The 27,466-nt window shown below is 36.9% G+C and overlaps 1 protein-coding gene across 1 annotated transcript; it reads right to left on the minus strand.

Annotated features, from left to right (window-relative positions):
• Positions 1-8,368: 8,368 nt before the first annotated feature.
• On the minus strand, positions 8,369-9,136 carry LOC110731883. Its single transcript, XM_021911822.1, has one exon. It carries the CDS (start codon positions 9,134-9,136, stop codon positions 8,369-8,371), a length of 768 nt encoding a protein of 255 aa, XP_021767514.1.
• Between the last annotated feature and the right edge of the window lie 18,330 nt (positions 9,137-27,466).

Below are 27,466 nucleotides of genomic sequence, written 5' to 3' on the forward strand. Positions count from 1 at the left end.
AAATAGGGTTAGGGTGTTCGAAATTTTCGAACATATTAGGGCTAAAAACGGTCATCTTCATGGCTATTTTGAGCATAATTAAATCACATTTAATCGATTCCAAAAGTTTAATCACATTAAAAATAATAATTGAACCATAATTAAATTAATTTCTCCCTCTTAATAAATTATAAAATTAACATGGACATCAAATAATCGTATTATTATGATCTAGCGCGTCATACAAGAGGATAACTAATACCACTGTAGGAGTTTATAGGTACTACGCAGCGGAAAAATATGAATCATATTCAATCAAGTACCAATCCCAAGATCACATGCATAACACACAAGACACATGATCATACCTTTGACGCGTGAATTCCACGTCGCTATTCGACAGACAAATCAGGGAGAGAATAGAGCCCCAAGCGTTGCTCCTCTACTTAGTCCACGAGATTCGAACAAGCCATCCACCAATACTAGATTGGTCGAGTGATTGAGGAAAACCGTGATCACCACCTTTATGGACAACCGACCACCGCACGAACCACCACCACCATGAACCACCACCGGCGTGAGGAGGAGGAGAGAGCCGTGAGAGATAGAGGACTTTGAGAGGGGTTGGGTTTTGTGTTTGCTAATTAGGGTTTGATAACACTAATCGGTTAATTGCTTCTGTACTTGCAAACCTAGGCACCTAGTCTATTTATAATCTCATTATAATTAGACTAGGGCACGAAGCCCAAAACTCCTTCTAATCCTCTACATGGCCGGCTACCTAGAGTGATGAGGCCCATGATGGGCCTCGTCCTCTAATGCTTGATCTAGCCCCTTGTGTGACCTTATAGGATCCGTCCAATTGGGCTTTGGGCTATTTTACTAGTCCAAAGATCGTTAGTACCTCTAGCTATGGCAAAACGACGACCCAAAAGTACGAACTTAATTATCTCCATAATTTGATCCAATTATATATCTAGTAATTGCACACGACGAAGACATAACTCCTTCAGTTATCATATATAGAAGTGATGCAAATAAAAAAAAAAACCACCATAAAAGAAAAGTGGTGCAAATAAAAAAAAAATATCAAAGGGAATAACTTATAGTAGTATAAATATTTTGGAGTACTTTGTATAATTGCTTGACTAGTATTTAATATAGAAACTTAGCATCCAATGAATCAACAACCATTAGTGTGTGATCAATGTCTTAATATGACCATTAGTGTGTGATTGATGTCTTAATGTACAATTATGTAGAATTTACATTCTATGGTAAAATTCAATACAATGATTACACAAATGGAAGTGTTTTAGGGTAATAAATGATTGACACATAAGGTGATAGATAGTGCTCATATGGCGCCAAGTCATATAAAAGGAACAGTGACACTTGGTGGGAACATGTTTTCCTTTTTAGTTTAAATAATATTATAAATAGGGGCAAAAGAGTGTTAGGGTGTCTGTTTTTCGGAAAATATAGGGGCGAAAAAAGTTTTATAGGAAATAAACTAGCACGAACTAGCGTAAGGGGTTTTTTATTTTTTTATTTTTTTACAATGTCAATAAAATAAAAATAAAAATAAATTATTGCAATACACCGAAGATAGTGCTAGTTTGTTTAGGAAAATCTCAACTAGGACATCTAAGAATTTGCTAGGTCTTGAGGGGTAATAACAATCATTCTACCAATAATATATAAAGTAAATAAGAACGGTATAAAAGCAATAAATGACCAATAAGTAAGCAGTTAATGTTCAATAAGATCAAGAAGATGAGTTTAGAGATACAATACTGAGTAAGGACAAGCCTCCTTGTTCAGTAGGGATGTAGTTCCGTAGATAAAAGTAGAGCAAATTGTTTATATTGAATTATATGTGAGCGTACATGTCAGTTATAATGCCTAATTCTTCTTATTTATATCTAGGAATCTTTAGGGTTTACATAGATATTCAGAATATATTTAAAATGTAGAAGATCCTCTTGATTTATTTTGTTCCCTGTTCTATAGGTATATCTTTGGCAAGTATTTTCTTGATTGATACTATTGATGCTGCTTTCCTTGTTTATTCCAATCAAGTCGTTCTTACTTATTTTGTTGAATCCTTGATCTTGGATTGGTGCCCTAAGCATACTGGGTCGTATGTCCATATGGGCCCAACAATTGCCCCTAATTTTTATTTTCAAGTATTGGAAGTGAAAATTACCTAAAGAAGTCGTTATGAGGATTTTCGAATTATTTCAACGGTTAACAAAAATGCGGAACGTGGTGGCACTTTTAAGGTAATTTCCTCGGTAACCGTGGAGGGCGGTTTATTTATTTCTTCAGTATTTATTGGGTGTGCTGGCTTTTGTTTAATCATTTTACTCTTTTCCCCAATTTCAATCAGGTATTTTCTCTTTCTTCTCTGTTTTCTCTGTTTCTTCACTTCGTTGCTTTCTCTTTTGTTTTGTGATGGGTGATCCTGTAAGAGTGGTGTTTGCTGGGGTGGATGAGGGTGTGAAGAAGCCGACTTTGGTTGCGCAAAATGTCTTCCCTGCTAAGGATGTTTATCCTTCTACTGTAACGAAGGAGGAAGTTCAAAATATTGCTGCTGTTGTGCGATTTCCTGATGGGGTTGTGGTGAAAATCCCGTCTTCTAGGGAGAGGGCTGACTGGACTACCCCTGGTTGGGTGTGCTTCTTCGAGTACCCCTTTGTAATTGGGCATACTTTCCCTTTTTCTTCTCTTGTTCGTCAATTTCTCGCCTTGTCGGTTACTGCCCCAGACTTGGAGGGTTTTGAGAATTTTGGATTTACTGAGTGCGAAATTGGGTATAGAACTTGATGTGAGGGATTCCTTATACTATTAGGACCAGTGGTAAGGGTCGGGTTGGTCTTCGTTTGAAAGATGGTGTTGGTCCTTTGGTGACTGACTTGGAGAAGGCGTTTGACAAGAAGTGGTATCACAAGTTCTTCTTTATTGACACTGTTGAGGCTGAAGGTAATCTGTTTTCTTATTTTCCTATGTTTTGCTTTCCTTCTTTGTTGATTTGGGCTTATTTGCTTGATGGTTGCAGTAAGTAAATTGAAGCAGCGTTCTCAGTCTCCATCTCTGATAGACAAGTTGTACGAGTTGAGTGCAGACGAGAGATCCTTCATCAGGTTGACGCAACCTGAAGCGGTTATTCAGATCCAGTCTTTGGACGATTCTGATTCTGAACAGAAAGTTGCTCCAACTATGTCTCAAGGTTTGTTTTTCTTCCTTTCTGTTGTGCTTGTAATGTTCATTAATGTGTCAATCCTTGTAGATTTATTTGGTTGTTGCAATTCTGTTTCGCCTTTGTTATAAGTTTGTTGGTTTCCGGTTTGTTTGTCCTTTCTGAGTTGGTTATGTACCCTGCTGAGTATGTTGTCATGTTATCTGATATATTCCTTTTTGAATCCTGCCATGTTCCTTGTAGACACTTCGAGGTCACTAAGGTCTCATGACCTTCTTAGCTCGTCCTCTCTCTTAGGTCGCCTTAAGTCTCGTTCTTCTCCTCAAACTTCAGAGAGCGCTCCTCTCAAGATGGTTGTTCCAAAGAGTGGTCCTCCTCCATCCCACCTCGTACTAACCTAAAGAGGAAACTGGAGATGCCTATTGATGTTGATGCTGCTGATTTCTCTTTTGATTCCTTGGCTCCACATGTGGATACTCTGCTGTTTCCGTCCTTCAAGGATCGTCAGTCCTTGCAGACTTTCGCTGACCTTTCTCAAGAGACTGCTGTGCAGTCTTTCCAGGTATGGTATACTCCCAAAAATAAAAATTAAATAAAAATGACATTATTGAATTACGTTTTTCTTACACGATTCCATACTTTGCAGAGTCTTCAATCTTTTTTGGGCGTACTGGGCAAAGTGTCAGAGTTTACTCGGGTGTATGAGGCTATGAAGAAGGAACGTGATGCCCTTTCTGACAAATACAAGGCTGCTACTGACGCTTTGAAGGTTGAAAGGACTAAGCATAGGGAGTGCATTGTTGAACGTGATGGGCTGAAGAGCACCTTGAAGGAGGCTGGGAACGAAGTTGTTGATGCTGCAGCGTATTACTTTGGGAAAGCTCGTCTTGAAATGATGGAGGAGTTTCAGCAAGGGAAGCATGAGGCTTGGGATTATGATGCTGATAAGGCCGCCTTTGAGAAGGCATTTCCTGAAGGGACTGCTGCTCCTGGCTCATTGTTGCTGAGCTTTGCTGATGAGGAAGTGAACTCTCCCCATAACAACGAGGTCAAGGACGTCCCAGAGAGTGTGAAGTCTGTTGCTGAGGAGGTGGTCCCTGCTGATAACATGGACGGAAATTAGTTTCAATGGTGCTGCGCCACTTTAAATATTTTTAGCTTTGAAGAATGTTTGTTTTTACTGCCTTAGTGCAGTTGGATATTTTATTTTGTTTTTATTCTGCATTGTTGTAGCTGGATGATTTGTCTATTTTGTTGCTTTTGCAACTAAGTAATTCTGCTTCTTTTGCTAGTTTGAACTGTGCTTATGTTTCTTACTGTATTGTTGTTGCATTATAGTCGTATTACGGTTGTATTACAGTTGTATTATAGTTGTATTACACTTGTATTATGGATGTAATATTTCTTACATGTATGTGCTTATTCTGCGGGGATAGTTGGTTTGCTGTCCTCGTATTGGTTTTTTCCTTGTAGGGACGAATAAGCATTGCTCTATAGTGTCTTGTCATGCCTTTTCCTAGCAGTGTCAATGTTGTCCTTACAAAACAGAATTGGGTGAGGGGTGGTCGTGGGTTTCCCCAACGGCCCTCCGATGCCAAAGTCAGTATTCGTAGTGAAAATAAATCGAATTGACAAAGTGTAAGTAAAGAGGAGTACCTTTCGTGCTGATTTTGGCTGTTGGAGATTTTTGTTTGGTTTTTTTTTTTTTTTGCTTGTTTTCCTTTTTTTTTTTTTTATGGTTTTTGTGTTCTTTTGTAAAAAGAAACGAAATTAAAATGATGGCTACGTACCTTCGCTCTTCAGAAATGATAGAGCTTTAAATGTGCTGCATTTCAGCTTCTCTGTACCTCTTTTCCTTCCGCACTTCTGAGTCTGTAGGCTCCATTACCTACTACCTTGATGATCTCGTAGGGTCCTTCCCAGTTGGGTGCTAATTTCCATGCGTTTACCTCTCTGGTATTTTCGTACACCTTTCTGAGAACCCAATCTCCCAATTTGAAGACTCTTGCCCTGACGTTCTTGTTGAAGGATCTTGCTACTTCTTGCTGATATGCTGCCATTCTCATTTTCGCGTCTTCTCTTAATTCCTCCACTGTGTCCAAGTTGTGAATTAGCTCTGCTTGGTTCCTTTCTTCTGTCATTAACCCGTACCTTGTTGTGGGGACTTCTACCTCTGTTGGGATCACTGCTTCACACTCGTACACCAATGAGAATGGAGTGTGGCCTGTAGCGCCTTTTGGAGTTGTCCTATCTGCCCATAGTATGTTGGGCAATTCATCTGCCCATTTCCCTTTCGCTCCTTCTAGCCTTTTCTTCATGTTGCCTATAAGGACCTTGTTACTTGATTTTGCCTGTCCGTTTGCTTATGGGTATCTAGGCGTAGAAGTGATGAGAGAAATGTTCCATTCCTTGTAGAACTTCGTGGTCTTATTGCTGATGAATTGGGAGCCATTATCTGTAATGATCTCTGCTGGTACTCCGAATCTACTTAGGATGTTTCTTTTTATGAACGAGATGACATGTTTATCCTTGATTTCCTTGTACGCTTCTGCTTCGATCCATTTTGAATAGTAGTCTGTCATTGCTAAGAAGTGTACTCTTTGCCCTGATGACGGTGGTAGCTTCACTATATCCATTCCCCACTTCATGAATGGCCAAGGCGTCAGTGTTGGATGTAACTCTTCTGACGTTTTGTGAGTCAAAGGTGCGTGTCTTTGGCATGCTAAGCATTTCTTGGCGAATTCTCCAGCGTCCTTTCTCATGCTGGGCCAATAGTATCCCATTATAAGTGCTCTGTTGGCTAAATTCCTTCCTCCTGAATGATTTCCGCATTCCCCGCTGTGTAGGGACTGTAAGACATGTTGTGCTTCTTCTTTCTCTAAGCATCGTAAGAAGGGACCTTCTACTGACTTCTTGAAGAGTACGTTGCTGATTAGGAAATATTTGGAGGCTTTCAGAGCGAATGCTTGAGCTGCTACTTTCCCTGTTGGTGTTGTCTTGTCCAAGAGGTATTCTTTAAGTGGTGTTGTCCAGCTGTCGTCTTCTTTCTCTGTAGGACCTGCTTGAACTTCACAGATGTTCATGGTTGATTCTTTCTCTATGGATGGAGAGAGTACGTGCACTAGGGGAATAGCTCCAAATTCTTCTAGATTAATATTTGATCCCAAGTTTGCCAGGGCGTCTGCTTTAGTGTTCAAGTTTCTAGGTACCTGGTCTATCTTGATTCTTTGAACTCCTTAATGAGTTTCTTTGTGACTTCTAGGTAGGCTATCATCCTGATATCCTTTGTTGCATATCCTCCATTGATCTGATTTACCATGAGTAAGAAGTTTGAAATTACCTCTAGACGTTGTATCTTCATATCCCTTGCGACGGTTAACCCTATGATCAGTGCTTCGTATTCAGCTTCATTATTGGTGGCCTTGAAGTTGCATCTTATTGCCTATGCTATCTTGTCTCCTTGGGGTGATGTCAGTACTACTCCTAGGCCTACACCGCGTATGTTCGCTGCGCCGTCTGTATGGAGTATCCACTTCTATGTAGCCTTTGGTTCTTGCAATGCCAATACTTCTTTCTGTACTTCTTCCTCAAGGGTTGGACTAAAGTCTGCTACGAAGTCTGCCAAAGCTTGTGATTTGATTGCGGTCCTGGGTTCGTATTGTATATCGTACCTGCTCATATGTAAGGCCCATTTTTCCATTCTTCCTGACATTTCTGGCTTTCTCATGATAGCTTTGATGGGATAGTTGGTGCGAACTCATATGGAATGACTTTCAAAGTATGGGCGTAACTTTATTGAAGCAGTAACTAGGGCCAAAATAATTTTCTCTAAGGACGCGTATCTTGTTTCCGCGCTGAGTAGGGTTTTGCTTACGCAATAGATTGGGAATTGTTCTTTACCTTCTTCTCTTGTAAGGACTGCACTGATCGTCCCTTCAGATACTGCGAGGTACAACTGGAGGGGCTCTCCTTCCTTAGGTTTGAGAGAATCAATGGGTTGGCTAAGTACTCTTTTAACTTCTGAAATGCTTCTTCGTGTTCCTGTTCCCACTTGAATTCCTTGTTCTTCTTCAATACTTCATAGAAGGCTTTGTTCTTGTCTGAAGATTTTGAAATGAACCTATTTAGTGCTGCAATTTTCCCTGTTAGGCTCTGTACATCTTTCTTTGACTTTGGTCGTTCCAGATCTAGAATAACTTTGACTTGGTCTGGGCTAGCTTCTATTCCTCTTTGTGTAACCATGTATCCTAGGAACTTTCCTGACTGTACTCCAAATGTGCATTTTGTGGGATTCAACTTCATGTCGTACTGCTTTAGGATGGCAAATGCTTCTCTAAGGTCTCTGACGTGATCTTCTGCCTTCTTGGATTTAACCACCATGTCGTCTATGTAGACCTCTATTGTGTTCCCTATTTGTTTTTCGAACATCTTGTTCACCAGCCTTTGATACGTCGCTCCTGCGTTCTTCAATCCGAAAGGCATTACCTTATAACAATATATTCCTTGACTAGTAATAAAAGCGGTTTTCTCCTGGTCATCCTTGTGCATGAGTATTTGATTATAACCACTGTACGCATCCATGAAGGATAGCAGCTCGTGCCCTGCTGTGGCGTCTACCATTGCATCAATATGAGGTAAGGGGAACGGATCTTTTGGGCATGCCTTGTTGATATCTGTGAATTCTATGCAGATTCGCCATTTTCCGTTCTTCTTCCTGACTACAACTACATTAACAAGCCATTCTGGGTATTTTACTTCTCTGATCTTTCCAGTTTTCAATAGGTTTTGGATTTCCTCATTGATAATCTTGTTCCTTTCTGGTGCAAATTTCCTTCTCTTCTGCTTTACTGGTGTATGCATTGGATCTACATTCAGCTTGTGAGTAATTACATCTGGCGAGATGCCTTTCATGTCTTCATGGGTCCAAGCGAATGCATCTTTTTCCTCTTCTAAGAAGTTATATATTTGTTGTCGGAGATCCGACTTCAGTTCTGACCCTATTATGACCTTTTGATCTGGGTGCTTGGGGTTCAACTGGACTTCTGTGGCTTCTTGTTCTTCTGCTATGCTCAACTTCTCTTGGCCCAGTTGACCCTCTAATTGCTATGCTGAGCTCTTTTCTGCAGATGTTGCTTTTAAGGCGATCTTGTAACATTCCTTGGCATCCTTAGGATCTCCTCTGATTTCTTAAATACCCCACCTGGTAGGGAACTTAATGACTTGATGGTACGTAGAGGGGATGGCCTTCATCTCATGTATCCAGGGTCTGCCTAAGATCATATTGTATGAGGATAGAGTGTTGATCACTAGGAATTTGACTTGTAGGTTGACTCCTTTTGCATAGGTAGCTAATGTGATCTCCCCGCTTGTCGTCTTGGTTTCCCCACTAAATCCTACTAGCATTGTTGACTTATTGATGATGTTCTTTTCGTCTATGTTCATATGTTTCAAAGTATCAAGCATGATGATGTTTGCAGAACTTCCATTGTCAACAAGGATTCGTTTGATCATGCAATTTCCAACTGGGAGTGAAATCACTAGACCGTCATGATGGCCTTCTACTGCATCGCTTTCTTCAAACATGATGGGAATATCTATCTTGGATTTCTCCCTTCTGTCGGGTTGATCCTTATTGCTCTCCTTTGCGTGCCGCTTTGCTGCTGAGTATGTTAAACCGCATACTTCTGACCCTCCTGATATGAAACAAATGGTTTTGACAATTGGAGGTGGAGGACCTCCCTGCTTTGATTCTCTTTCTTTCCCTGGAACTTTAGATCTATCTAACAGGAGTTCTTTGAGGTAACCTTTCTTCAGTAGGTAAGCAACTTCCTTTCTGAGCCCAACACATTCATCGGTTGTATGACCAATATCTGAATGAAAATCAAACCATCTGGATGAATCTTTCTTCTCTCCAGGCCTATCACTCTTTCTGGGCAATTGCACAGTATCTCCCATCTTATTCAGGGTTCTAATTACTCTCCTGCAGGGTTAACATTGAAGCAATATTCATGTAATTTAGGTGGGAGCTCAGGATCTTCCCTCCAATCGGAGAATTCTTCTTCGACAACATTGATTGATCCTTCATCAAAGCGAGAACGCTGATACGGATTAAATCGATGATCTCTTCTGGGAAAGTTGCTACTCCTTCTTGGCTGGCGATCTAGCTCGGGAGTCTTTCTTGCATATGTGTCCTCCTCAAATCTGACTTGGGCTATAGCTTTGGCTTGAACATCTTCAAAGGTTGTACAGGAATATTTGGTTAACTCCTTGTAGAGTTCACTATGGTCTAGAAATCCTCTTCTGAATGCTTCGATTGTTGTAGGAGCGTCACACTTGTGTATCCCAATCTTTTCCCTGTTGAACCTGTTAAGATAGTCCCTCAAGGATTCTCCATGTCTTTGCACAACACGGTACAAATCTGAAGACTGCTTTTCGATTTTCCTGCTGCTGGCAAACTGGATCTTGAATAGGTTCACCATTCCTGCAGAAGATCGATTTGTCCCATTATCTAAATTAATGAACCAAGTTAGAGCTGGACCTGATAGTGTGGCTCCAAAGCCTTTGCACATGATGGCCTCCCTGATATCTCTAGGGATTGAGCTTGTCATCATCTTCTGCTTGTAGAGGGACACATGCTCATCAGGGTCTGTTGTTCCATCATACATAGTCATGTTTGGTGTGCTGAATATTTTCGGCACTTCTACCATGGCGATCTCTTCTGAGAAAGGGGATTCTATATAGCCATTTGCTGCTTCTTCTTCCATGGGTTTTGGCATTCTAGGAATTTTGGCGATCTTGGCCTCAATTGCCTTGAGGTACTCCTTAACCATCTTTTCTATTTTTCCCTCCTCGGCTCCTTCCAGATTATTCTTCTTGAGGGTTCCTGCATCCAAAAAGTCTAGATCTAGGGTCGTTTCCCTGCTGTTAGATCCTTTTTCCCCGTTAGGGGTGTGAAAGGTTCCGGACATGTCAAGCTGCATGGCTATACTTTCAGTGCTCTTTCTGGTGTTAACGGTTTTGGATGCGACTGATTGTATTTGGCTGCGGAGGGCTTCATTCTGGGCCAGCTGTGTTTCGATTTGGATTTTCTGCTGGTCTAAGGTTTGACGGAATGCATTCATTCCTTCATTGATTTCGGCAATGGTAAAGGGTACTGGCTGCCCAGTCATGGTGTTTGTTTTGGTTTTTGGCGAATTGGTAGGTTAATTGATTATCATCCCCACGGTGGGCGTCAAATTGTTTAGGCAAATCTCAGCTAGGACATCTAAGAATTTGCTAGGTCTTGAGGGGTAATAACAATCATTCTACCAACAATATATAAAGTAAATAAGAACAGTATAAAAGCAATAAAATGACCAATAAGTAAGCAGATAATATTCAATAAGATAAAGAAGATGAGTTAAGAGATACAATACTGAGTAAGGACAAGCCTCCTTGTTCAGTAGGGATGTAGTTCCGTAGATAAAAGTAGAGCAAATTGTTTATATTGAATTATATGTGAGCGTACATGTCAGTTATAATGCCTAATTCTTCTTATTTATATCTAGGAATCTTTAGGGTTTACATAGATATTCAGAATATATTTAAAATGTAGAAGATCCTCTTGATTTATTTTGTTCCCAGTGGCTTAGGAATCTTTAGGGTTTACATAGATATTCAGAATATATTACGGATTGGATTCGATTTGGGGTTTAAAAAACCAAAATCCGAATTACAAACCGAATTTTGACCCAATACTTTAAGCCCATTTTCGTTTTCAAAGTATCCAACCACTTTCTCCTTTCATATATAAACTTTTAAAAAAAAAAAAACCTAATTCTCCTTTCTCAATATCTTACTCTCTCACAAAGAATGTAGTTAACAAGAAATGATTGTAGGAATTTTCAGGGTGAAGTTCAAGTTTCGGGTTTGAATGTTGCAAAAGAAGGGAACAAATTTCGGTTTAGATTGGATTCTAATTTGAAAAACCGAATTAATTCGGTTTGGATTGGATTGGATCGAATCTTAATTCGGTTTGGATTCAGATTGAGATTTCCGAAACCGAATTAATTCGAATAGGATTCGGTTTTGGCTGTAATCCAAACCGCAACCAAACTATCACCCCTACCCCGAACTAGGGGTGATCATGGATTATATATCCGAAAATTAATATATTTTATATCCGTATCCGATCCGAAAATTTCGGATCGAATACCTCGAATATCAACTATCCGGCTTTTATTTATTTTTTTTTATTTTTGAATAATTTTAAAAAATATTCATTTAAGGCAAATTGATACACGTAGTACTAATTTAATGGCCAATTTTTTTCTTCTTTTTTTTTGCTAATGCAAAGTATATTGAAGTTGAGCCAAAAGCAAATTAAACAACTCCAAAAAAACAAAAAAAATCATTGCAACAACTGGTGGATGCAACGATGAAGCTGGGCAAACGCGCAAATGGGTCGTAGCTAGAGGAAAGTCGTGGTGTTGCGGGTATTGTTGCGTATTATCGTGGATGTTGGTGACGGTGGCTGAAGGGAAGCAATGGTGTTGCAGATGTTTGTTGCAGATCGTTGTCGTGGGCCATTGGTGGTTGCAGTCGTGAGGAGGGAAACCGGGCAAGCTGTTGGTTGTTGCGGATGTTGATGGTGGTGAATTGAGGGAAATCACAGTAGAGAATTTTTCACCAAAAAAAAAAAAGATTTAATAATGTTATGAAAATATCTATTGTGGATGACTATTATCCCATGTATTACCTAGAATACTTGATAGAGTATAAAACATATTCTTGGGCCTCAACCATCAGCTTAAGCTTTTGGTTGAGTTGGTCCTTTAACATGGTATCAAGAGCAGGTTAAATCTTGGGACCGTTCACACAAATTCTCCCCCTGCCGGTGGGTTAGAATATTAAACCCACCGGTGGGATTCATAAATTTGCTTCCGCTATGCAATAGTATTCCTCTTTGAAATTTCTATTTTTTTTTTTAATCTTTTTTTTTTGGAATAACCATGTGATACGTGGGTTATTATTGGTGTATGTGATCAATATGAATGATCATATGTGATTTGGTTAGGTTGTAGTGTTTGAGTGTGCTTCCTCCATTATTGCATCTCCATGGAGATGAAGAAAAGCCACGTTTGGCATATTGTTTATTATTTAAAAAAAAATTGCAAAAGACCACGGGCACCAGCAAAGGGCCGTGGTAGCAATTCAAAAGTTCTTTTTTTTTAATAATAATAATAAAAAAAATAAAAAAAAATTGAAGGCAACATCAACAGAGAGGTGCAACTCGATCGACTTCAACAAAGTGCGAATTTCCAATCGTAACATTCGTGTTACTGCCGTTACGATTGCGGGAGGGTGTTAGGAATATAGGAAAATATATTATTGTGATATATTTTCCATATAGATCTTATGATATTATATTATTTAGGATAATAATATATCTTAGTGATATTCTAAGATAGATTTATAGAAGTTTATATGATAGCGTTTATATTGTGTATGTTATCTACGCTATAAATAATAGCCAAGATCATCAATACAACGTAACGTAGTTTATATGATAGAGTTTATGAGAGAATAGCTTGAATTGTATTGATGATCTTGGCTATTATTTATAGCATAAATAACCTACACAATATAAACTCCATCATATAAACTTCTATAAATCTATCTTAGAATATCACTAAGATATATTATTATCCTAAATAATATAATATAATAAGATCTATATGGAAAATATATCACAATAATATATTTTCCTATATTCCTAACAATACTCTAGAGTTGGGTATTTGGTCTTATCCGTTGATGGAACCCTAGGTAATGTACATTATATATATCCTGTACTAGATGGAATAATAAAATACAACGTAACAATCTTCCCTCATCTCTCTATATTTTCTCTTCCATATTTAACACGTTATCAGCACCATTGCTAGTCAACTGAGTAGGATTACCAAACATTTATCTAGAATCCCATATTATTATTATTATTATCATGTAAGTATGATCGCAGCCCATAACAATTATAATTTAACATTTATCTACTTTTGCATGCTTATTTATTGGAATATCAACATATATAACAAAATACAGAGCATGATATATAATTTAAGATTCCATTCTTATTTTTCTCCACGCTAACGTTCTCATCTTCTATTTCGTTCTTATTTATGCATGATTTGTATCAGGTTTATTTATGCATGATTATAACATTTAGTATATATTTTGGATACTATTTATATATACTTATCTTTTAATATTATTTTGTATAGTAAAAAATGTCGAACCTTGCCAAACTCGAATTTGTGGCCCTTGATATTACCGGAAAGAATTATTTATCATGGGTGTTAGATGCTGAAATACACCTAGATGCTAAAGGGCTTGGTGAAACAATAAAAGAGGCTAATAAGGCAACACCTCAAGATAAGGCTAAAGCCATGATTTTTCTTCGCCATCACCTCCATGAAGGGCTCAAAAATGAATATTTAACTGTGAAAGACCCACAAATCCTTTGGAGTAATCTAAAGGAAAGGTATGACCACCAAAAAAACAGTGATACTCCCTAGAGCTCGTTATGAATGGTTGAATTTGAGATTGCAAGATTTTAAATCTGTTAGTGAATATAACTCAACTATGTTTAAAATAACTTCTCAATTGAAATTATGTGGAGAAAATATTACTGATGTAGAAATGCTTGAAAAGACATACTCCACTTTCCATGCTAATAATATTGTCCCGTAGACACAATATAGAGAAAAAGGTTTTAAAAAATATTCTGAATTAATATATTGTCTTCTTGTGGCTGAACAAAATAACGAGCTGGTAATGAAAAATTATGAATCACGTCCTACTGGCTCTACTCCATTCCCTGAAGCGAATGTGACAACCCATAACGTAAAAGAAACTAAAAACAGATACCATTCCAGCAGTAGTGGTCGAGGTAGAGGTCGTGGTCGTGGCCAATGGCGCGGTCGGGGTCGTGGACGTGGATATGGTAGAGGTTGTGGAGGTCATTTCACAAACTCACATTCCCACCAGAAGTGGGAACGTAGGGATGAAAAAGAGAAAAGTGATACCAATATATGTTACCGTTGTGGAGGAAAAGGTCATTGGTCTCGGGTTTGTAGAACTCCAAAGCATCTTATTGAACTTTACCAAGAATCATTGAAGAAAGGAAAGAAAGTTGAGGCAAACCTTGTTCTTGAAGATGGTGAAGGTGATTTTGATTTTGGCAATGCAAATCATTTCGATGTTGCTAATTTCCTTACTTCCCCGGAAGAGAATAATTTTGATTTTGGCAATACAACTCATTTAGAAGTTGCTGATTTCTTCACTGCCCCAGAAGGGAATAATTTATATTATATTGTTTTGTGTCAATTTTAAGTATTAGACTTATGTTTGCTTATTCTAGTGATTTACTTAAGTTTATTTCTTTCGTTGTAATAAGGACTTTTGCTTTATAAATTTAAGAACTATTTGAGTGTTTTTATTGATTTATGTATTTTATCATCTTTATTTTTATGCTTAATATTTTGACATGTATTTTATTTCATGAAGAACATGGATATAACTCAAGTTCAATTTGCTATGAATGGTGAAGAATTATGTCTTGCTGACAGTGCAAATACTCATACAATACTTAAAAATAAAATATATTTCTCTCATTTGATGATGAAAAGAACTAATGTGAGTACCATATCGGGTAGTACAAATATCATTGAGGGCTCCGGAAGAGCCACAATAAAGTTGCCTTGGGGAACTGAATTGATGCTTAATACTCCCCATTGTCTCAAATAAATTTATTAAGTTTTAAGGATATTCACAACAATGGTTATCATATTGAGACAATCAATGAAGAAAATAACGAATTCCTTCAAATAACAAATATAACTCAAGGCTCAAAACATGTTTTAATTTGGAGAAACTACCAACATTCTCTAGTGGTTTGTACTACACAAAAATCAATGCTATTGAAGCTCATGCTATAGTAAACCAGAAGTTTACTGATAATTTTGTTGTTTAGCATGACCGGTTAGGCCATCCCGGTTCAATAATGATGCGAAAAATAATTACGAATTCATGTGGACATTCTTTGAAGAGCCAGCAGATTCTTCATAATAATTTTTTATGTGCTGCTTGCTCAGAAGGCAAGTTGATTATTCGTCCATCACCAGCTAAAATTAATTTTGAATCAATTAGTTTTCTGGAACGTATACAAGGAGATATTTGTGGGCCCATACATCCCCCATGTGGACCATTCAGATATTTTATGGTTTTAATTGATGCATCAACTAGATGGTCACATGTGTCTTTGTTATCAACTCGTAACTTGGCGTTTGCGAGATTACTTGCCCAATTGATTAAGTTACGCGCACATTTTCCAGATACTCCCATTAAGACTGTTCGGCTTGACAATGCTGGTGAATTTACATCTCAAGCTTTTAATGATTATTGCATGTCCATTGGGATAAATGTTGAACATCCTGTAGCACATGTTCATACACAAAACGGTCTGGCAGAGTCATTAATAAAACGTATTCGGTTAATTGCTAGACCATTGCTTATGAAATTCAATCTCCCAATTTCTGCTTGGGGACATGCTATATTACATGCATCAGCACTAATTCGCATTAGGCCAACAAGTTATCACAAGTTCTCTCCATTACAATTGGTTTATGGTCAGGAACCAAATATTTCCCATCTAAGAATTTTTGGATGTGCGGTTTATGTTCCAATAGCTCCACCACAACGCACTAAGGTGTGTCCTCAAAGGAGGTTGGGGATATATGTTGGGTTTGAATCCCCGTTAATAATTAAATATCTTGAGCCTACAACAGGGGATTTATTTACGGCTCGTTTTGCAGATTGTCATTTTAACGAGTCACTTTTCCCAACATTAGGGGGAGAAAAGAGAGAGCTGGAAAAGGAAATTAAATGGAATGAATTATCATTATCCTATCTTGATCCTCGAACTAAACTATGTGAACTGGAAGTTCAAAAGATAATTCGTTTACAAAGTTTAGCGAATCAATTGCCAGACTCGTTTGCTGACCCAAAAAGAGTGATCAAGTCACATATTCTAGTTGTAAATGCTCCATTTAAAATAGATGTCCTGGAAGGACAAAATAAATTTTCTAATGAGTCTAAACCACGTCAGAAACGTGGAAGACCAATAGGTTCCAAAGATAAGAATCCTCGGAAAAGAAAAGGAGCATTGATTGATGATGGTCAAATTGAAGAAACAATTTCCGAAGGATCTCCAGAAGAGACTTTAGACATGATACAAGAAGAAATTCAGGTACCTGATAAAGAAGAAATTTCAACAAATTATATCATGTCTGGAATTACATGGAATCGAAATCAAATCGACGTCGATGATGTTTTTGCACGCAATGTAGTATTAGATGTTATGGATAATAATGAGGATCATGAACCAAAATCCATTAAAGATTGTAGACAAAGAAATGATTGGCCAAAATGGAAAGAAGCAATTGAAGCAGAATTAAAATCTCTTGGAAAAAGAGAAGTATTTGGACCTGTAGTCCGTACACCTGAAGGTGTAAAGCCAGTGGGATATAAATGGGTCTTTGTGCGAAAGAGAAATGAAAAGGGTGAAGATGTAAGATATAAGGCACGCTTAGGTGCACAAGGATTCTCACAAAGACCTGGTATTGTTCATGAGGAGACATATTCTCCTGTGGTGGATGCAACTACTTTTAGATTTTTGATTAGTTTGGCAATGAGACAAGGACTTGACTTACGTTTGATGGATGTAGTCACAACTTATTTATATGGCCCACTGGATAATGACATTTACATGAAGCTCCCAGAAGCAGCAAAATCTAGTTCTCGAGAATATTTTTGTATTAAATTGAACAAATCTCTTTATGGATTGAAACAATCTGGGCGTATGTGGTATAACCGTCTAAATGAGTATTTGTTGAAAAAGGTTTATAAGAATGATCCTATTAGCCCATGTATTTTTATAAAGAAATTTGGATCGAGATTTGTTATAATTGCAGTGTATGTTGATGATATGAATATCATTGGAACTCTTGAAGAGATTTCAGTGACTGTAGATTATTTAAAGAAAGAGTTCGAAATGAAAGATCTAGGAAAGACAAAATTCTGCTTGGGGTTACAAATAGAGCACCTAGAGAATGGAATCCTTGTGCATTAATCAACATACATAGAAAAGGTTCTTAAAAGATTTTATTTGGATACAACACATCCATTGAGCAACCCTATGGTTGTAAGATCACTTGAAGTAGAGAAAGATCCATTCCGACCTCGGGAAAATGATGAAGAAATTCTTGGTCCTGAAGTACCGTATCTTAGTGCAATTGGAGCACTAATGTACCTTGCAAGTCATATATACACGACCCGACATATCATTTTCAATTAATTTATTAGCAAGGTTTAGTTCATGTCCAACCCGAAGGCATTGGAATGGGATTAAACATTTACTTCGTTACCTTTAAGGTACGAAGGATATGGGTTTATTTTTCCCAAAGTTGTCCAAAGAAAATTTGATTGGTTTTTGCAGATGCAGGTTATTTATCTGATGCTCATAATGGTCGGTCACAAACTGGATATGTGTTCACATATGGTGGTACTGCCATTTCTTTGCGTTCCATGAAACAAACCATTGCAGCTACTTCTTCCAATCATTATGAGATTTTAGCAATTTACGAGGCTAGTCGTGAATGTGTATGGTTAAGGTCGGTAGTTCAACATATTATCATTTGGGAAAGAGGCACCAACAACTTTATATGAGGATAACATAGCTTGTATTACTCAAATTAAGGAAGGATACATCAAAGGCGACAGAACAAAGCACATCTTACCCAAATTTTTCTTTACTCATGATCTTCAAAAGAATGGAGATATAAATGTATTGCAGATTCGTTCAAGTGAGAATTTAGCAGACTTATTTACTAAGGCTCTTCCGACAGCAACATTCAAAAAGTTAGCTTACGGCATTGGATTGCGTCGTCTTAAATATCTCAAGTGATGTAGTCATGAGGGGGAGTTAATGCGCGTTGCAATCTTTTTTCCTTAACCATGGTTTTTTCCTACTGGGTTTTCCTGGTAAGGTTTTTAATGAGGCAGCATCTTATGCGCATTATAGTGTATTACTTTGTACGGGTTTTATAATAAATGTTAGTTATTGTTTTATTCAATATATAGTCATCCAAGGGGGAGTGTTATGAAAATATCTATTGTGGATGACTATTATCCCATGTATTATCTAGAATACTCTAGAGTTGGGTATTTGGTCTTATCCGTTGATGGAACCCTAGGTAATGTATATTATATATATCCCGTACTAGATGGAATATTAAAATACAAAGTAACAATCTTCCCTCATCTCTCTATATTTTCTCTTCCATATTTAACAGGTAAGACTATAGGAGAGAAAGGAGAGAGAAAAGAGAGTGAGAGGCGGTGGAGGGTTTGCAAAATTGGAGGGTTTTGATTTAGGGTTTGCTAGTTTGGGTTTATTTGGGCTTTGGGTTATTTGGGCCTCTGAGGTATTTAGGGTATGCTGATTGAGTATTTTTTTTTCGGATTTTCGGATTGGATTCCAATATCCGATATCCAACTTTTTTTTTCGGATATCAGATATCCGAAATCCAAAAATTTGAAAATGTTTTCGGATCAATTATATATTTTATTTGGATCGAATGCGGATCAGATCATCGGGTTTTCAGATAGTTTTACTCAGCCCTACCTCGAACAAACTCTGGTACCCAAATTCCCACCCTAACAACCTAATTTGCTCATCCCCATCCCTAAACACCACCTACACCACTTTGAAAACCCACCCCACCACTCGTAAAATCACCTTTGTCACTCGAAAAACCATCCCCACCAAATCAAAACCAATGTATAGAAAGAGTTTAGTTGAAAGAGCGATGGGGAGAGCTTGCATGTGGTGAGGAATGTAACGAGGTGATGGAAGGGAAGAGAAAGAAAAAGGGCAGTACGTAAGAGGGTAGGAGGGAATAGTGTCGTGGTGGAAGTGGAGGAGAGAGAGAGAAAGGGTGGTCAGTTACGGGTGAGTAGAGAGAAGGACTAGGTGGTGGTTTGAAGGAGGAGAAATTGTTTTTTTTAGGGTAGATCAGACTAGAGGTGATCACATTGTCCCAGCCTGTTAATAGAGCGGATTTAGGTAAGTAAAAAAGCACTATTTTTAGTTAGAAACTAGAACATGGCCCAAAAAAAGCTTGAAAAGATTACTTTAGCTCGACAAGCCTGAAACTTTTTTGCAAGTTTGTGCATAATATTTGATGTTAAGGTCCGACCCGATTTTTTGTTCACCTAGATTAGACTTTATGATCGTTAAGGTTAGGTAATGAGCCATTGAATAGCCAATTTAATACGAATTGGTGCACAACATAGGGTTAATCAAATATAGGGGGCCATTAGAAACTATGGTATTAAAAAAATTAAAAAAATAATAAAAAAAATTAAAAAAATAAAAATTCCACCAAATAGAAAATCAAATCTAAAGACTACCATATAGAATTACCCTTGTGAAATTTAAATGACACCATTTTACTTATAAACTGTTTGGCCTTAGTGATTAATTTAGAGTGAAAGGTTAGGTATTTAAATTTCGACTTCTTTAGTGTGTACGGACTAAAGTCCACAACTAAAATTTTTTTATCCCAAACTTGAAATAAAGCACAACACACTGCTAGAAAGCTACAAAAGTCTAATTTCCATCCCAATTGTAATAAGATCAATATAATTCATAAATTATACAACCCGGTAAAAAGTGGATAAGGGTGTCTATTTGAATATCGTTTAAGTGTTTTGGCCATCGTCTACATTTAAAATTAGTTTGGGCATATTTTAGGTAACCAGTAAGTTTATTTCAATGTCTAATTGACCATATAAGTCTCGTATATAAATCGAAACTTGTTAAGTTGGCCTCGCTTTTGGCTCAAGGTAATGGAAGTTGGGCCAACTAAATAAGGAAATTACGTTAAGGCTTACATATATAATGGCTAAAAATTTGGGCCTAAACCAATTGAGCAATGAGGTGAGATTCTCAAGTCGCTAGATATGAAGGGAGACTGGGAGAGAATTAAATCTGACTGATTTTGTGAATGTTTCTTGAATGACAAGTGAAAACTTCTTATTCTGGAGACAAAAAAGACTCAAAGTATAATAAATTTAGCTGTTTTGTTTTGCAAGTTTGGTATGATTTTAAGTCAATTCCTGAAATAGTGAAATTGTAGGCGATTAAAAATTGACGAGATTGATACTAGAAAAAAGTAATCTCATTGTTTCACTGGTAATTAATCTAATTTTGTATATTGTTTAAGATTTAACCAAAATATTATAAACAACCCACATTCTATGTAACATGTTGAGAATGGACATTTACATCACTCTCATAATTTATTATTGTTTATGTAGATACAAATTTTCCTATCTAAAATTTAGACCTTTTATTCTTCAATGACCTTTTCTTCTTCAATCACAAAGTTAAAACTTGGTTGTCCTACTAAATACAGAGAATACAATACAAGTAGATGTGCAAATATTTAAATTAGACGAAAATTTTAAAAAGTTGGAGAATTGCCGACATCTTGGGCTTGTCCTTGTTAGAGGACAAGTTGGGTTGATAGTTGTATCATAACTGTCATGAGCCGACATGAAAGGGCCCATTTTATTGGACCCTAATTAGCCACTTGTACCATGTCAATATGGTAGTTAGCTCAGTGGGTATATGCCGTTATCTACTAGTGTTGTGACTCACGTTAACCCCCATTTGAAATGACTAAATTACCCTTGCATTTATCACCCATTTCAAGGATAACATTGAGATTTAAACCCATTAAAGAACAAAGTAAAGTCATGCCATGTGATCCAACCAAAAATAAGGCAGTAGTAGTCAGCCCTACGCTGTCCAAACTCCTAAATTCTATCCCTCCATTCCTCCAATATACTGAGTACCAGATTGATTCATGGATAAGATCTCTTTCGGGGTTTATTACTCTCTTCGTCTTTATTTGTTCTTCCTGTTTTAACTTTTTATGGTCTCAAATTATATATTAAGAAATTAGAATAGTAGAAAGAATAAATAAAAGGGGCGAAAAGGGTAATACTTTTCTTTTGTAACAAGGAGTACTATATATAAAGGAATATTGCACATAAGGTTAGTTGCAAATAAATGCCTAACATACCAACAAAAGAAGCTTAAAAAGAGCAAACTTGTTTGTTCTATGAAAATGGAGTGCCAAAAGAAAATGATGATGGAACATAATAAAATGAGTGTGTCAAGGAAAAAGAAGCCGAAGAAGGAAGGTGAGATCAATAATAAGAACACGGTAGGAGAGGCGGTCGTGGTGGCCGCGACAGAGGAGAAGAGAAGGTATGATGCTAGTAATTATAACAATTGTAATAACATAGAAGCAAACGTTATAGGTTGTGATGATCAACAAGATAGTGAAGATTGGAGGATGTGGTTGAAGCCAGGGATGTTAGTGGATGAACAAATGTCATGGGGTTCAATTTGGTTTTCATTTTGGGATGTTGATGCTAATTGTAATAGTGATGCATTTTATAGTGATGTTATGGAAGATGATCTCTGGGATTTGAGAAGTATCAAACATACTCCTCAATGAGAAGATCTTGATTTATGTTATATATACTAGTAGGTCGGATTGGATTATTTCCTCTGTTTTTATATGCTTTGACAACTTATACTAGTATAAAATATGGGATATCATTGTCCTTGCGACTCTCTCTACGCTTGTCAAGCATGTGAAAAGTATTGTCCTTGCGACTCTCTGTACGCTTACAAGTATGTGAAAAGATGTTTGGGCGTTGTATATGGTACAAATTAAAGTAATAATTACGATTATTTTACCATATTACCATGTTTATTCATTTCTGGCCGGTTGGGGCAAGTATGGTATAAGGTATGCGTGTGTTGTGGTGTATATGGAATTGACTTGTTGTTTATCATCCCAATTCTTCCCATATCCCTAGCTACTTGTTTAACAACTACTTTGAGATGATGATATTAAATACCATTTGTATGATGTTTCATTTTCGAAGAATTTATAATTTATATTCAATTTCTTTATATTGTATCCAAGAATTCTTTATTAGTATTTACTCCGTATAATATTTATGGATTTTATGTACGGAGTATTAGGAAATAAGAAGGTAAAAGCGAATGAATATATACTAGTGTGACAAAAATTAATTAATTTAGTGGAAGATTATATAACATCTTACACCTAGAGTAAAAATCAAACCGAAAAAATTACTTGCTTCTTATATCAGATTGAATAAAATAAAAATCCCTAATATAAAATCTACAAAGCTAAGGCTACGGATGAAATTTGACACTTCTTCCATCTTAATGCCCCTTTGATCAGATTTAAAAATAATTGTGTTTTTTTTTTCCAACCTTTTACAGCCTTTAGCAAGATTAGCCCTAGGTCTTAATATTCTAGATGATATCATCATTTTCTAATTTTGTTGTCTTAAGACAAGACTTTATTATTTTAAATCATTGATGAAGTTTAGTCTTAATTAAATCTGAAATGGAATCTTGAAAATTCAATACTCAACTTCAGACTCAATTTAGTACTCAATTATTTTAAAAAACTTTAATAATTTAATTTATATGTAAAAAATGAGTCTGAGCGATTGAAGAGATAAATTTTATTGAGTCGTAAGGAATCTTACATAATTATAAATTAGAAAAAAAAAATAATTTAATCTAAAAAGCTGATGCAGCAATGAATTAAAGTCTTAATATGAGACTGCGCTAATCTTGCTCAAGGGCATGTTCTCATACGATTATGTTCAGTACAGTTCTATTCACCTTCTAATTTCCATCTCTTATAAAATATTCAGTTCAGCTTTAATAAGTTCATTTCAATTTAGTTCAGCTTATTTCAGTCAATGAGAACATACCCCTTATTTTTTGTATGATCAGATTTAATTAATGATACGGAGTACAGAAAAAACTACTCGTAGCATCTAGTTAGAAATTACATTTACAAAAAAAAAATAGTTAGAAATTACATAAATCTTAATTAAAAAGTCAAATAAGTAGTAATAAGAAAATGAAATCAAAACTCCTATCAACTAAGACCATGCTCAGTTCACTTTTACACAACTATGGGCATGTTCAGTTCAGCTTAATTTCAGTACAGTTCAGCTCCAATCATTTCAGTTCGGTTCAGCTCCTAATTTCCTTCTCTTACAAAATATTCATTTCAGCTCAGGGCCTGTTCTCTTACGTTGAAATTCAGCTCAGTTCAGCTCAGCTCAGTTCAACTCCTAATTTCCTTCTCTTATAAAATATTCATTTCAGCTCAGCTCGGTTCAGTTCAGCTTAGTTCAGTTCAGTTCAGCTGAGTTCAGTCAATGAGAACAGGCCCTCGGTTCAGTTCATTTCAGTTTCAATTAATTCAGTTTAGTTCAGTTTCAATCAGTTCAGTTCATTTCAGCTCAGTTTAGTAAATATAAACATCCTCTATCTTTTCATAAAATAAAAGATATTAATGTTTAGAAAATAAAAGATATTAATATTTAAAGTTAATGTATAAGGTAAAAAGTTAAACCAATGCATCCATTGAGTATTTAAAGTACTATTTCTTAATGTGAAGAGAACATGATTTAACCGGAACAAACTAACCACACTCATAAAGCATGGACTCAAAAATAGGATAAAGTTGAAAATAACCAAATTTCCAAATAAAAATTATATATAACTTAAAAGTCTTGAAACCAAGAATTAATTTTTATTTTATTTTATTTTATTTATTTATTTATTTATTTATTTATTTTTAAAACAACCAAGAATTAGAGTTTATCCTACATAATTTTGTTTTTATTTTTTAGCTCACTTTGTATGAGTTAAGTACAATAGTGGGATCTAAGTTTTTAATTTTTTCACTTTTTGGGACCTATGTTTTTTTTTTTACCGTTTGGGACCTCATGTGCAATTTCCGGTGTACATTTAACTAGGTTGGGTTAAATAACTTAGTCCCTTAGTTAAGAACTTAGTCAATTAGAAAGTTGGTAGGAAAAAAAAAAACTTAGTCCCTTATAAAACTTAGACCTCTAAAAGCATTTTTCTGACTGATTTGATTGGTGGTCTTCCAAAAAGAGACACGTGTGTGCTTGGGGTATTGGAAGCGTATGCAAGAAGCTTCATTTGGTATAAATTCAAACCAGCCTCATAATTGTATAATCAAACAGGTATAGTTGTTCATATATGCTACGACTCATAGGTGGCGTACTTTTAATTTACTAATAAGTCTACTCTTTTTGGGAAAAAGTAAAAAAAAAAAAAATTAATTCTATAAATACATTAAGTTATACAGAAAATTTTAGTTTTTATCTTTATGTATATTGATAGAAGATAAAATTAACAGAGAAATAACTTAAATCCTAATGGAATCCAAATTATGATTATTATGGAGTTACTTTTATTTTATTTTTATTTACAGGTGAAAAAAGATTTCATAATAAAAGATAGTCAAATAACAATTGCAAACAATTCTTTTTTTTGACAACAATTGTTAAGAAAACAAAAATTCTAACACAAATAATTTAGACTTAAACAATTTTTATCCTATTATACATACAGATAAAAGTTTGTTGTAATCCACGCCTGATCCCTCCTTGTTTTAGTTACTTGTTTTAGTTTTTTGTTTTTAGTTTTCTTTTTTTTTTCTTTGTTGCCTTGGCTTGTTCCTCCATCGAAAAAAAAAACCATACAGATAAAAGTCTAATATTAAAAGGATATAATTTCTTTTTGATGCAAATATTAAAAGATACAATTTTGATATAATTAGGATAATTAATTAAACGTACACTACTACACTTTTGATAGTAGTGTACGTTTAATTAATTGTTCGTTGAAAAAAATTGGATTTGAAATAATTAATAGTCAAATATTGGATTTGTGTTCGTTGAAAAAAATTGTTCCTAATTGCTTTGACAGAATTTAAGAAGGGTGTATGTTTTTTGCTTTTGACAAAATTTATGAAGGGATTATGTTTTTATCAAGGGATTGTGTTTTTTGGACAATATTTAATGCTAAGGGACTAAGTTTTTATTCATTTGAGTTAAAGGTGAGTTAAGTTACCGAATTCTTAACTCTAGGTCCCAAAAGGTGAACAAAAATAACTTAGATCCCAAAAGGTGAAAAAATAAAAAAAAAACTTAGACCCCAACAATGTACTTAACTCCACTTTGTATTATACACCCTTGATCATTAACATATTGTATCTCATATTAGTGTAAAAATTGATATAAGAATATACTACCTCCGTTACCAGTTATTTGCAACAAAGGGGGTTTGCGTGGACTCCTAGGAAAAAGTTTTAAACCATGATTATTGAAAATTAAGGGCATGTGGTTAAATATTAATCCTACCAAAAAAAAAACAATTAAACTTTGTCAAAAAAAAAATAAAAATAATTAAACAAAGGGATTTGTTAAACATCGCCCACAAATTACTACATAAAGCCCACAAAATTCACTTGGTTTCCCTAAATTGCCCTTGACCTTAAAAAAAAAAAACACTCACACTCTCATCACTCACACTCTCATCACTCACACTCTCATTGCTCATCTTCTTTCAACCTCTCTAAAAAAAAAAATTCAAAATAACGGCAATGTCGAGGCGGCAAGGCAAGGAAGTGGTGGCGGCGGCGGAGGGAAGGATGTCCCAAGGTGGAAAGGTATATTTTGTTTAAAAAAAAAAAAAAAAAAAAGGGGGAAAACCGCCGTGAACGCGGTGGGGCGCCCTGGCTGGACGCCCAGCCGGCGGTGGTGGCGCCAGATGCAGACGCCGCCACCAGTTGGCTGGCGCCTGGGCTGGACGCCACCGCCACGGCTGCGGCGCTTAGACTAAACGCCACAACCGTGGCGGTGGCGTCCAGCCCAGGCGCCAGCCAACTGGTGGCGGCGTCTGCATCTGGCGCCACCACCGCCGGCTGGGCGTCCAGCCAGGGCGCCCCCCCCCCTTTTTTTTTTTTTTTTTTAAATTTTTCTAAAAAATTGTTTTTAAATTTTTTTTTTTTTTTTTTTGTAATATAATTTTGAATTGTTTTTATATTTTGTTGTTTATTTTTATAAATTTTTTCAATTTCGTTGTATTTTTTCTACGTTTATATTTTGTTTACTATTATTTGTTTGTTTTTAGTGTATTTGATTTGCGATGATGATTATTTATCGTATAAATTTTTGTATGTTTATATATTTTAAAATTTTGTGTAGGGTCGTCATGGTGGGGGGAAGAATATAGAGCTTCTTAGTAGAAGTTATTCAGTGGAGAGGTCGGGGCATAGACATGTCAGATCCCGTGGTATTTCGGCCTCAGTTCGTAGAGAACGGATCCACCGTCGGGATGAGGATGACGATGACGATGATGATGCTGAGGAGGGTGACCAGGAGGAGGAGCAGGAGGAGGGCGCAGATGAGGATGAGGATGTGGACGATGGCAGTGGACCGTATGATGATTACGGTCCATTCAGTCAGAGGGTTGATGACATGTACGAGACGCATATGGTGGAGGTGCGTAAGGGTAGGGGTGGTAGATTTGTTAGTAGATCTGGCACATCATCTGCGTCCACTGTCTCTGGGGCAAGCAGGAAACGGTCGAGGGCGGGTAATGATTCTTGGGTTGTTAGGAGTGAGGTGCCCGGTGGGCCTGTTGACGGGAGTGTGATTCCTAGCTTTCATTGAGCCCACCATGCACGATAAGATTGACAGTACGCTGATCACGGCTTTCATTGAGCGATGGCAGCCGGATACAAACTCTTTTCACCTTCCGTTCGGTGAGATGACGATCATGTTACATGACGTCGAGGCCATTCTGGGGATTCGTGTTGAGGGTAAACGACTTTGTGCTGTGGCTGATGCGGATCAGGCAGATTCGCTGGCGGAGTTGTTGGCGGTGGACAGGGCTGCACTGTACACCGAGGCGCTAGGTGTTTGGGAACACGGAGGTGTGAAGATCGCATCTGTGTTGCAGCGGTGTTTGTACCCGAGTGCACGTAGGACGCCCGACGCACAGCTGAGTGCTTATGTTTTTCTACTCCTCGGATGTACCTTGTTTCCGGATAAGAGCGGCGGAAACAAGCTCAGGCCACGCGACATCGTAGAGGCGTGTGACCCCGACAGTGTAGGCCAGTTTTCCTGGGGATCGGCTACGTTGGCGTATTTGTATCGCCAACTAGGATTTGCGAGTCGGGCTGACGCGGCAGGTATCACTGGGTGTCTGACTCTATTGCAGACTTGGAT

The sequence above is a fragment of the Chenopodium quinoa genome, unplaced genomic scaffold (assembly GCF_001683475.1).
Source record: "Chenopodium quinoa cultivar QQ74 unplaced genomic scaffold, ASM168347v1, whole genome shotgun sequence".
NCBI lineage: Eukaryota > Viridiplantae > Streptophyta > Magnoliopsida > Caryophyllales > Amaranthaceae > Chenopodium > Chenopodium quinoa.

Bases quoted from the DNA above. Each gene is read 5' to 3' on its own strand.
- LOC110731883 (XM_021911822.1), bottom strand. From the start codon at position 9,136: ATGGGAGATACTGTGCAATTGCCCAGAAAGAGTGATAGGCCTGGAGAG.